This window comes from Chelmon rostratus, chromosome 8 (assembly GCF_017976325.1).
Source record: "Chelmon rostratus isolate fCheRos1 chromosome 8, fCheRos1.pri, whole genome shotgun sequence".
NCBI classification, from domain to species: domain Eukaryota; kingdom Metazoa; phylum Chordata; class Actinopteri; order Chaetodontiformes; family Chaetodontidae; genus Chelmon; species Chelmon rostratus.
In genome coordinates, this window is record NC_055665.1 from 18142940 (window position 1) to 18155401 (window position 12462).

Sequence of the window (12462 nt, forward strand, 5' to 3'; positions counted from 1 at the left end):
TGGAAAAATAAACTAAATAGAGTTAGGGTCTCTCTCTCTGTCTCTCTCGCTCTCTCTCACACACACACACGCAGACACAAACACACACACACACACACACACACACACACACACACACACACACACAAACACACACCACCCACCTCCATCGATGGGATCCCTGGGTGGAAGACATCATCAGGCGGTCCAGGACGTTGCAGGAGCCGGTCGCGTCATCCCCGAATGGGCGGCGCGCTGACGGGAGGACGGAGGGTGTTTTCCAGCTTTAAAAGCACCGGAGCCGGCCCCTCTGACAAACCGCTCTGCGTCATCTACCTGGGGAGACTCTTGAAAACCTTCGCTGGGCTGAAGAGAGCCAAACTCACCTCAGCCACGGTCCCCTCACCAAGCCCTACCTGCGCCGGTCTCCAGATTCAGCAGCACCAGATTTACCCGGTTCGCGTGGTGCGCGCAGTCCACCGCGTTGTGGTTCCAAGTTGCCGCTGCTTTAACTTCACTGCGAATTATGCTTTTATTTGATGGTGTATGAAGTAGTCTAGCGCTCGCATTACTACCATCGCCGTCGCTCGTTACAGTCTCACAGCCGAAAGTTGCGCATCGCTTGTTGAATGCAGGATACCTTCTGCCTCAGCGTCAATTCCAAGTTCAGCTTTGGAGCAACAGCCGGTAAGGAGCGGGGACTTCTCACCTCTCTCGCCGTCGATATGAAGTCTGCAGAGGAAGGTAAAACGTATTATTTTGATTTCACGCTTCTGCTCAAACACGAATTTGCTGTTTTAGCTCTGATTTTAATACGTGTCGACACCAGCCGCGGCTTTCATGCAAACTCACAGGGACTTCGTGCGCTCCTGCAGAGTCTGGGTCAAGCGTTTGGAAGGAGCAGCCGGGTTTGGTGAACTGCAATATGAGCCGATTTGTTTGCACAGATGGAAAAAATAAAATTAAAGAAATAAATTATTCCACCTGCAGGTATCTTGGTCCAAACTTGAGCAACTGGTGAGTGACTGACAATATATTGTTATTTGCTCACTTTAGTAAATCAGTATAACAAGTTGAAACTATTCATTTGGAGCAAAAATGTTTTAATTACTTGTGGTGTTTTTCTAAAGATGTCACCATATAAATGCCAGACGCCTTTTGCCTGATCTTTGCACCCATTTTACATCCACGCCATTAGGTGTCCCCAGCTGTCTGTGCAGGTGCTTCTCCTCCTGAGAAAAAAATGTGGACTGTGTTGCACTGTTGCCGTCACCCGCGCTGCCTCTTGATGAGATCAACGTCAAATGCTGGTTTCTAAAGTTAAAAAGCGTGCACATGGTCTGTCTGTCCTCCCAGTCTCGCGGCGAGGTCAGAGGTCAGCCAGCGGCGACGTCATGGGGTAGACTGAGATTGTGTGGCTCGTTTAGAGATACTTCAGTGTGATTCAGCTTGGGTTTACCATTCAAAGGGAAGTCTTGGTTTTTAGAAGCTCTTTGATTCAGCATTTATGGTAGCGAAATTTGATTTGCTCCATCAGAAGTCAGCGATATTCTGTCTCTGTTCATTTACAGAGTCTTCCACTGCTGATGTCACTGGCTTTTTGTGGATTTTGGGAATTTCATTTTGTCTTTGAGGTTTCAGACGGACGGGTGCGGGCTGTATTATTATTCATTTCAGTCGCTCAGTCCTAGGCCTTGTAATTGGTAACAGACGTGTGTGTGTGTGTGTGTGTGTGAGTGAGAGAGCTGCGATCAGTGCATTCAGGGATGCTGAGTAGTTTGCTTGACAAGGAGACATGCTTAACCACACACAGCTACAGCAGTATGCCGAGGGCTGCTTTATTACCACACATATACATAAACTCAGAGGAACAGACATGCGGATGCAAGCACACACACACACACACACGCACACTACTGGTGTTTTGCCATAGCCCACAGTTAGCCATGTGCGATAAGTGGCCCCAGGGTTCTTAGTTCCAGAGGCTGCAGATGACTTCTGTGGGCGACCACCTATCTCTCCCTGAGGTCCCGTCAGTCTGAGCCCGGCCTAGACCGCAATCCCCGTGGATAAAACCATCCATTCTTTAGTCACGCTGGTTTGGTTGTGGGGAGAGAGCGTTTTGATCGTGATAGCATAATTGAGAAAAATTGCGGAGGACAGAAAGAGCACGCTATAATCTGTGTGATAGTCAGTGTTTTCAAATTAACTCTGCTTACACCGCATTCTGAATGCACTGCAAACAATTGTAGAGGTTTTGCCTTGAGTGAAAGAGTGAGTCACTTTTTTCTTTGATTTGATTCACCCCACAAATTATGATGCGGTGTAATTTTGTTAGTTCAGCAGACGTGACGCATGTGACCCGGAAAAGCCGCGTTTTAAGCTCATGCAGCACACAAGAGTGAAAGCCCCAGTGTGTTTGAGTGGGTGTTAGAAGAAGTCAAGTATGTTGTAGCACAGTGTGCTGATCGCGGGCACATTCAAAGGAAAAAAAAAACAAAAAAAAAAACAGCTGCAACCCTGAGCAAAGTCAGTCAGGCCTGAAGTAAGGAGGTGTGTCGCACCGCGTGGAGTGGGCAGGAGATCATTATCTGTTCAGCACTAGAAGAGGGCAAACCAGAGAGGAGAAGCATCAGAAGAGACTGAGCTGAAGACGCACTAGTTTCTATGCTGAAACTTAGTGTGTAACCACTGGGGCGGAGATGAGTTTCCAGCATGAGGAGCAAGAGTTTGACTTCAGCTATGTGTTTGAGTACAGCCAAGATGTCCAGAATGAACCTGAGACAGGTAGGCCATTGGAGGGCTCCTTCTCTATGTTGTGCGTCCTGTGTGTTGCACAGTGTGAGGGCACCGCTGTGTGCTGCGATCAAAGGGAAAAAGACTTCAGAATTCAGTCTGTTTGCCTGTAAAAGTGTCTGCCATTTAGCATTGTGCTGACCAAACAAATATGATTATTTTCGGCATCTTTTAAGTCTCTGTTTTGTGACTAATATGCTCCAAAATGTTTTCAGAAATGACTTTCTCTAATATGCTTGGCTATTGTGTTCAGTGATTGGCACTGGCCACCTGCGAAAGGTGTCCTACGCTTCACTGAACTTGTGGTATATTGAACTTGTCTGTTGCACATCTCATAATCACCTCTGAAAATAGACTCTCATAAACTAATTTTAGACTGCCCACCCACATATTATGCAGTGTGTGACAGATTCATCATTTCATGTGATACGCTGCATTGTGGTTAACAAATATAGCGCGCTGCATCGAGGGGAATGCCCTTCACTGGGTTTCAGACCAAATGCTATTCATTCTTTGACCACTTTTACCCTCGTTGGCATTATCAATAAACGGCAGACATGAGGTTTACAACTGTTGACACAGCAGTCAGCCGCTACAAGGGCTAACTGAAGAGGCATATCTGCGAGGCTACATGTGCCCCCGCTGACTGAGTTTGTATGTCATTGCGCTTGTCTGCGTGTGATTCCCTTGCCTGCTTGCTTGTGCGTGCCCTTTGTTTGTGTGTGCATCGCGGCGCGTCTGAGTGTAACGCTGCAGCAAACTCCCTTTGACTTAATCACAAGCTCAGAGCGATGCGAGAGTGCTGTCAGTTTTCCACAGGGGAGGGCCTAATTCACTCAGTGAGTGATGCAATCAATCAAATAAAGCATCCATCAGCGCTGCTGGAGGAATTCCTGTAGAGTACATATGACAGCAGGGAGTGCCAAATAGAGCCTTAGATGAACTGATCAAACAAACAGAGTGGCTGTGCAGCTCACGACTACACAGCAACCGCACACAGTTACTGCTTGGAGATGATTGCTAAGCTCCTCCAGATGTTTATTAAAAAAAAAGGGAGTCTGTCATTCGCTGCAAGACATATTGGTAAGGTTTGTGTCGAGGCATTTTTTATAAATCCAATCAGTTAATTATCGTCATAATGTAATCGTTGTGAACCACTGCAGTGGCATGTTGCCATACAAAATACTTAAGATATACTTTTTTCTTTTCAGATGCATACAGCTACACACCGAATGTCAGCTTGTCCCTTCCACTGGGCATGGGGAACCCCTGTCTGGCCACCCAGTACCACACTTTACAGTCCAGCCCAGTCATCTCAGTTTCCTCCTGCCACCAGACAGGGTACGGCCTCCAGAATGACAACCATGCAGCATCAGGCTACTACCTGCCCCACGGCCTGAGGCCCAATGGGGCCCCGGCCCTGGAGAGCCCCCGTATTGAGATCACTGCCTACAGCCAGTATCCAGAGGATGAGGTGGAAGAGAGCAGCAGTGAGGACCACGTCATCAAACGAGGCGTTAACTCCATTGTGACGCTGACACTGCCCAACGCAGATGGCTACCGTGACCCCAGCTGCCTCAGCCCCGCGAGCAGCATATCCTCACGTAGCTGTAACTCCGAGGCGTCCTCCTACGAGTCCAGCTTCTACAACTACGACAACTCCCCGCAGAACTCCCCCTGGCAGTCTCCCTGCGTCTCCCCCAGAGGCTCATCCTCGCTCCTGTCCTGCCCACATGCCAGCGGCCCTGCAGCCTCCCCTCACCACTCGCCCTCCACCTCCCCTCAGATAGGAGCCGTGGCAGAGGAAGGCTGGCCGGCGCAACCTCGCGGCTCCAGGCCTAACTCCCCTTCCTGCGGTGGAGGCAGTGGAGCCAATGGCGGCGGTATGGGGAAGAGAAAGTACAGCTTCAATGGCACCCCCTACCGTCAGACATCCTGCTCACCCGTCCAGTCGCCCACCCCATCTCCGCATGGCTCCCCCAGGGTCAGCATCACAGATGAGAACTGGCTCGCCAACACCAACCAGTACACCAACTCTGCCATCGTGGCTGCCATCAACGCTCTAACCACAGATGGAGTGGTGGACATGGGGGAGGGAATCCCAATCAAGACACGCAAGACCATGCTGGATCACTCACCCACCATGAGCCTAAAGTTGGAGCCTGGTGGCGAAGTGCTAGGTCCTGACGGAGAGCTCTGCCATGAGGACTACCCCTCCCGCATGGCCGTCAAGAAGGAGAACTACTGCGGAGGGTTCCTGGATGTGCCCCAGCACCCGTACTCCTGGTCTAAACCCAAGCCTTACCTCAGGTGGGTGGAGCAGCTCCAGCAACTCAACACTGCTGTAAAAAGTTGGGCATACAAGTCCACCAGATGAAACCCTTGTGAATTCAATTGATTGAACCATTCAATGTGAAACCAACCCATCAGTCTTGCCTCTAAATTGCCTTGAGAAGACAATGAAGCACACATGTATTTACTTATTTAGGCAGATTTATGTTTTCCAACATTCTGCCTAAGGATTGCTATAAAGATTTTAAGACAGTGCAATGGAAAAAGAATTCTTCCAATAATGCCATTACTTTACCCCGTTGTCTTTTTGTTTCCATGTTAAGTGTTTATTTATTGCAAGGGCAAGGTTGTGGTAGTTTTTAATCTTCAAAGGCCATATCAAAAGGCAGAAATCCAAAAGTGACATGCTCTGCACTTCCCAAATAGTTATATTTAAAGATCAAAACTATTTCATAAATGATATTTCACAGGGAGGAGTTGCTCGGCGTGTGTGTGTCACTGTTACCCTAGCAACCCACATACAAATAGAACAACGCGTACAGACACAATGACGTGCACGCATTCACAAAATTACACGTGCACTTAACTGTATCAAGGTAAGCTTTTTCAGCCTTAAGTTGTGTCCCTCGTGGCATTTTTTTTCCAAGCCAATAACGCACTTTCCTGTCGGAAATCAAGTGTTTGATTTAGATAGTGAGCAACAGGAAGTAATGGTGACAGGCCTGGCTGAAGGGGAAGCAGTCTGTGGGTTAATCAGCCGGCTTGCTGCTCTGGTCTGTCGCGCCGTCAGCCCATCTCTCTCAGTGTAGCTAGCCCTGATGTCATGCACTGACTGGGCAGATAAAGCCCTGCGGGGGGAAATCAGTTCATTTTGGGTCAACAAACAGCCTGTAAGTTCCACGGAGATGCCATAGATTGGTTTCAGTTGAGCCACCCTTCAGGGTCAGGGGTTTGCGTTTGCCAGGCATCCGGCATGCAGAAATATTGTCTTGCACGTGTTTGTTTTGGTTTAGATATCTCCACGGTGTTCACATGGGAAGCTCTGACTCTCCATCTCGAGAACAATGATGTTAAGAGAGGCCAGCTGTAGCTCTGAGAAAGAGATATCAAGCTCCAAGGCAGGGTGCACTGCTGACCTTATCCATTGTATGACTCCATTGTATTTAATACAAGTGTAGTGGGCCATGCTTTAGAATCTTACAGTTAGCAAATTGGGATGGAAAATAATTGTATGAAAGGACTGTTTTTTCTTGCCCTAGAAATATCTGTCCTCCCACTGTCACTTTCGTAATTCCTTGTGTCTGTTTCCACCTGTTACACCAATATAAAAAACACACTGCTCTTTAACCAGGGCACATTCACCACTCTTGTATTTTTCATAAAAAGGACCACTGATCATTACCCAGGCCAAGGAATTATGGTCGTAAACAAATGACTTCAACTGATTAGATTGGAGACCATGATGAAATGAAGAGGGATCAAGCCAGTTGGATTACACTAAAGTGTCCTAATTTGAGGCTAATTTAAAGCAAGTTCAGAACTTTTTGATTCAGACTTCCTTGGCAGAGATGTGACCATGGAAAAAAATGCAACCCTTGCAGTCCCCCCCTTGGAAAATCAAATGTCACTACAGTTTTTAGAATAGAAAAGAAGAGAAGAGAAAAAAGCGTGCAAAGATTTGGGGGGTTTTTTTGTATGTTTTTATTCCAAGAAACCTAGAAATGTAAAACACAGCACTTCCTGTTTTTCAGGAAAGAATGACCAGACACTGCGGGTTTATCACAGAAAGTGTAGATCTTTCACTGACTAGATAAAAGTTATTTCACTGTTATGTTTTATCAATCAGCAGTAGAATTAAAAAAGAATAAGAAGCTGTTTTGTATTGTTATTTTATCCTAATAAAAATGTATCATGCCACCGCAGCCCATCTATGCCAGCTCTCGACTGGCAGCTCCCATCCTGCTCCGGCCAGTACAACCTACAGATCGAGGTGCAGCCGAAGTCCCACCACAGGGCCCACTATGAGACCGAAGGCAGCCGAGGGGCGGTGAAGGCGCTGTCTGGAGGCCACCCGGTAGTACAGGTATGTCACCAACGCTGTTCGCCAGCAATGTTTTTGAATTAGATCTTTTCAACCGTGCACGCTGCTGTTTTACCGGAGACAAGGTCAGCTTTGTGTGTTTAAACTGTGTAATAATTTGCTGTCATTACAGCATGAGCGGTAACGCACAGACAAGTGCGTGCTGATTAATGGCACCTTTTCTGTCCAACGGCAAGCCAGTGACATGGCCGTTTGGCTGTAGCTGACTTTATGACAGCATGTAGTCGCAGAGCAAAGTCAGAACAGCCATGTCATTTCTTCTCTCCATTGGTCTGGACTCTGACATTCTCTTCCTATTTATTATTTTTTTTATCCAAAAAAAAGCTTAGTTTAATTCTAAACTGTGTGATTTCCTTTCAAGCCATTATTATCCGCAACAATCATACAGCTTAACTGAAAATCAGAAACTATTGCAAAAACAAACTACCAGTCAGTTATCTTAAACTTTAAACTATTCAATGTGTCATGACATTATCGTTGCAAACTTCAAAAGCCCTCAAGCCTTTTCTGTGACTTTTCTGACGGCAGTGTGGCAGTGTATACACCCCACAGTCTGCAGGTTTCTGTATGCGCTCGTATGCCGGGTTATTAATGCTCCCTGAAGCTGGAAGTCAATCTGCTGCTCCAAAAGTTCGCCCTGACGAGCAGCAGTGCATGCTGACTCAATTAGTATAGAGCAGAACCATCGCCTCTCACTATTGTACTTGGCGACCACTTAAAGAGCACACGTCAGTCTCACCAGAAGCACAGCACAGAGCTCCTTTCTCTGCCACACTGTCATAACACGGTGCTGACATCTCAGTTTGCTCAGGGTGGGGATCCAGCGGCGTGTGCGCGTCCTTAGTGTTGAGGGTCAATTTGACTTTAATGTTCAAAATGAAACTAACCTAATAATTACAGGGGGCGTTTGCTGATGACGCTTTAGTTACAGACTGGGTTAAGGGGTTTCACATGGTTGATATTCTGCTTTTCACGTGGCCAAAGCAAACGCTGCACCCTGAGAAAACACTTTTTGGACCAGTACAGTTTCAAGCCGGTGGTCCATCCTTGTCACACGCGTGGCATTCGTCGCCGCTAGCGCCACAGCTGTTTTGTAAATAGATGTTGTCAGCACATCCTGGTCTGCTCAATGTCAAACACAGTTGACAGCTGTTGGCCACGGTGGCGTTATAAACAGGCCTGTCAACCTTCAGGTTTTCTCTGTAAATACAGGTAATCATTCCCCTTCATTACAAACCTTTGTATATCAACATGCGGGTGAATTCAACTTTTCATCCTCGCGCCTCCACGTGAGCCTGGCCGTGCACAGCTGTGGCTGGCAGGTGAGACTGGTTTTGATATAGTTTATGCCACTTTCTGACTCACTCCAGGGGCCAGAGCAAAAAAGTCATGAGTAAGCATCCTGTGTGTCTTTGCGCACTTTTTTGTCCGCATATAGACTGATGACTTCAGTTGTTTACTTCGAACTACACAGGCACCAATTCATTGCCAGCTTTGCGAGGATGTCTTCAAGTTTTACGGTGTATGTCGAGCAATTATTACTAAGTAGTAGTCATGGAGAAAATATGATGACAGCTGCTTTACTATCACACCTCTCCACAACTCGCATAGCTCACACTTTACTCTTACTTTTCGGCAAGGGGTGATTTATGCCTCTGATAATGCATGTGCAGCCAATTTGGATATCTCAAAACAGTGGAAACCACTGCAAGCATGGCAGCTGGCAGAAAGATAAATCTATAAGGATTACGCAACCATGTGTACATGCTAGAGGGTAAAATACAGAAGGAGAGCATGGACTGTACCTTCAGGGAGTTTTTGCACAGATTGGAGTATAAAATCTCCCATAAAACTGACTGTCTCACCATCTCTCAGTCTTTATTGTGTGAAATGGTGTTGTTGTAGTCTTGGAGGATAGGGCATGGTGTCGTCCCCTGTGCCCTGTGGTAATGAGTGGCAGGCGCTGGATGGGTGAGGTGCAGCCAAGGAGAATGAGTCAATAATGACACAGGGATGCGGGTGTAGGAAGCAGCTGAGGAAGTGTGTGTGTGTGTGTGTGTGTGTGTGTGTGTGTGTGTATTTGTGTGTGTGTGTGCACTTGTACAGCTATCTTTGTGAGAACAAATTTGAGTTTTAGACCTTGGGAGTGAGGACGTTTTTGGAAAGAGAACTTTTGGCGTTACTTTCGGACAGACCTTCAAAGGGCAATTTGAGGGTTCAGACTTGGTTTCAAGGGTTAGGCTTGACCTAGGTTTAGGGCTAGGGTTGGGATTGGGCATTTAGTTGTGATAGTTAAGGTTCGGGCAACTGGCTAGGGAATGCATTATGTCAATCAGTGTCCTCACAAGGAAAGAAAGTGTGTGTGTGTGTGTGTGTGCGTGTGTGTGTGTGTGCATGGACTGGAGCGAGTAGAGAGAAAAAGAGAGAAGGGGCAGAGGGAGTCACCATGCAGCTGGGGCTTGGCTGCCCCTGGAGATGCTCTGTATCCTGCTGATTAGGGCCTGGGTGGCCTGAGGTTGCCTGAGCATGGCGCTGGTGGGGGTGATGTGGTGGCGGAGTGGTGGATAGGAGTCAGAATCCCAGAACCCATCGGACGACACCTCCCCTTTCCATGCACCGGTGCCTCCCTCCCTCCCTGGGGGGCCTGAGGATGTCACTCCTCGTGAACCGTTCATCCTTCAACCATCTCCCAAACCCACACCAGCAGGCCTCCCTCGGTTGAAGCCCAGCCATCCTCTGCTCTATTGTTTTTTTAGCTCATGCATGATCAGACGCACGCGCTCTGAGTGATGGTGACATGTGTGTTGGAAAGCAATGCTGGATGAAAAATCAGCGAGATGAAAAACATGAAGGGATACGCTGTTTCTCGACTTTACGATGTCCTCTGGGACGATGGCGACCGACAGGTAGCCAAGCCGAGATACTCAGCTGCTCATTTGCTGTTGTTTTCTCGTTACTCAGAAACAATCAGAGGTGTTTTCCTGACGAACGCACAGGAAAGTTTAGCATCAGTAAGCTCTGACATCATCCTAAACTGCTGCAGATCAGCCACACCGCATTCAGTGCTGTTCGCCACACAGGATGGAGAGCTTGTGGCACGGGTGGGTGGAGAGAATGGAGTGTCTGTACTCCAGCCGCGCACCGATGAAAACCTCTAGATTATGGGTTACCTCGAGTCATTACCTCTGCTGTTTGCACCAGCTCTCTGGGCTTCCCGGTTGCAAATCTCAGTCATTTATTCTGGACTCGCTCTCCGTCCTTCCCTCACATCCTCCACATCCGCAGCCTTTTAACCTCCTCTCTCCAGATTGGTCCACTTTGTGACCCCCGTGACTGCTTTTCCACTTTATTTACTGCAGCAGACCACAACGCCATTAAGGGGATCTAGGGTACTCTATCGGCTCCTCTCACACTGTTCCAGACACTCCCCTCTCTCACCACAGCTATGCCAAATGTCTACAGGCTGATGATGAGCCGTGCTCAGGGGGGAAAAAAAAAAAAAACAACCTGGTCTACCTTCACTCAGAATACCACCGTGGCATTGACTGATGGCTTTTTCCAGAGGAGAACAGTGGGAAAGAAGTGGAATTGTGCCAAATTATTTTCATTGAGCATATAGTGACCAAGGGCATGACCTGGCTCTTATCTAAAATGTTTGCTTCAGTAGGAGATGTTGCAAAGGCTTTCAGCCTCAGTCAGGAAATAAACAGACATCCGCCAGGCCCTTAGTAACAGCAGACAGGAACACCTGTGGAGTATTAAACCCATCGCGCAGTAAGCAGCGCAGTCCTGCATATGGCTAGTTTGTATAGGATAATGACTGGCCTATAGGGCTTTCCCACTCACGCATACGCACACTCTTTCACTCAGTCTCTCATTAAGTCTAAAGCAGCAACAGACATGGTGTAATTTCAGCAGGATGTGGCCATCATCCCTATTAACGTGTGCGTGACTTAATACCCATCTCCCTTCCTCTGCAACTGTATGTAATGCACATCAAATTTGCAGTATGTTTCCGCCACGACGACATGAAAGACCTTGGCAAACATGTGTTCGGGCTCTTCGCATGTGCGGTTTCACCTTGGGATCCGGTGCTGGCTGCGTAATGTCTCAAAAGAAAACCCTGATCCACGGCACCCTATACTGTAGCTGCTAATTGCTCATTAAATCTACTGCCGCCTCTTGTTTGATATTCAAAAGGCTTGGTGTACCCTGTAGTGCTGTTAGAGCTTAGTCAGGGCTGTTATTCGTTGCCCAAAGGGGTATTTATGCCACTCTTAAATTGTGGTTCTCCATCTGCGGGGCTTCCCTTACACTGGTATTGGGCTACCACTAATTACCAGTTAATAGCAAGTGGAAAAAATGGAGCGAAATTTGCATCGTTTTCACTGGTTTGAGGTGACAACCAGACAGCCCGCAGATTTATGAGGAAAGACACTGGTGGGTAGTCGTGCTATTGGGGGCCACAGCAGTTGTCCGTGCTGTCTTGCTCAAATTCTCTGTAGGTTTGGATGATATTTCTTATGGCAGGCCATGCTGCTAACAAAGTCATTCTTTTTATATGGAATTTGGACCCTCGCTGGTCTAGACATGGGCTAGTGCCTGAAACCGTGCCCTCAATGACATAACACTAAAGCACTCGGTTCAACAAAAACTTTGAGGGATATAGCTGTTTGGTTGCTTATAAAAGGAGCGGCTTTTGGAGCTATGGGAACGCAGCGCATTAAAGGATTGCATATGTTGCCTTATGCATTCAATATGAGGCACTGGAGACATTCGCAGGGCAGGAGGGTGATGGAGTAAAGTCTGGAAGGAGAGACAACTTGGATGAGTGTACATTTAATTGGGTACAGCAGAGGCTGGCTGTGTGACTGTCAGCACTTGACAGAGAGAGGGGAGCGTGATAATGGGGAAAAGCCTGAATCTGCTGTTGTATTTCTCCTCCCCTGCTTCAGCCGTCCCCCCCACCCCCCCTCCTCCTCGGCTGCTTCCAGTCGTCTTCTCCCTCTCCTCTCCCCAATTCTCCGCGCCACGTGGACCTCTACGAGTCATGACATTTCTCCAGGCGGTGATGAAATCACTGCAGAGGGATAGAAGGCAGCCCACTGCAGGCCTGTAGAGTGTATTCACACTCAATCTCCAGCCAGGGCCAGACACATCTAATTTACCAGCAAGTCATTATTAAACATTACATGCTCAAATCCTTTCTTTGAGCTATTGAGGCCAGATGCAGGCAGCACAGAGAATGTCACTATTACTAAAGAAATTGGGGAATAAAATGCGCCATGAAGAAA

At 47.6% G+C, this 12462-nt stretch overlaps 1 protein-coding gene across 2 annotated transcripts in view; it reads left to right on the top strand.

Moving 5' to 3' along the window:
• The first annotated feature begins 450 nt into the window (after positions 1-450).
• LOC121610298 (nuclear factor of activated T-cells, cytoplasmic 1-like) overlaps positions 451-12462 on the top strand; it is a 55950-nt gene continuing 43938 nt past the window's right edge. Inside the window, exons 1-3 of one of the 2 annotated variants that reach the window (XM_041942331.1) lie at positions 451-723; positions 3987-5085; positions 6991-7150. In XM_041942331.1, the coding sequence (XP_041798265.1) occupies positions 609-723; positions 3987-5085; positions 6991-7150 (1374 nt within the window). In that variant the 5' untranslated portion in view covers positions 451-608. Of the gene's footprint in view, positions 724-2628; positions 2767-3986; positions 5086-6990; positions 7151-12462 lie in introns of those variants that run through there. The other variant, XM_041942332.1, reaches the window with a different exon arrangement.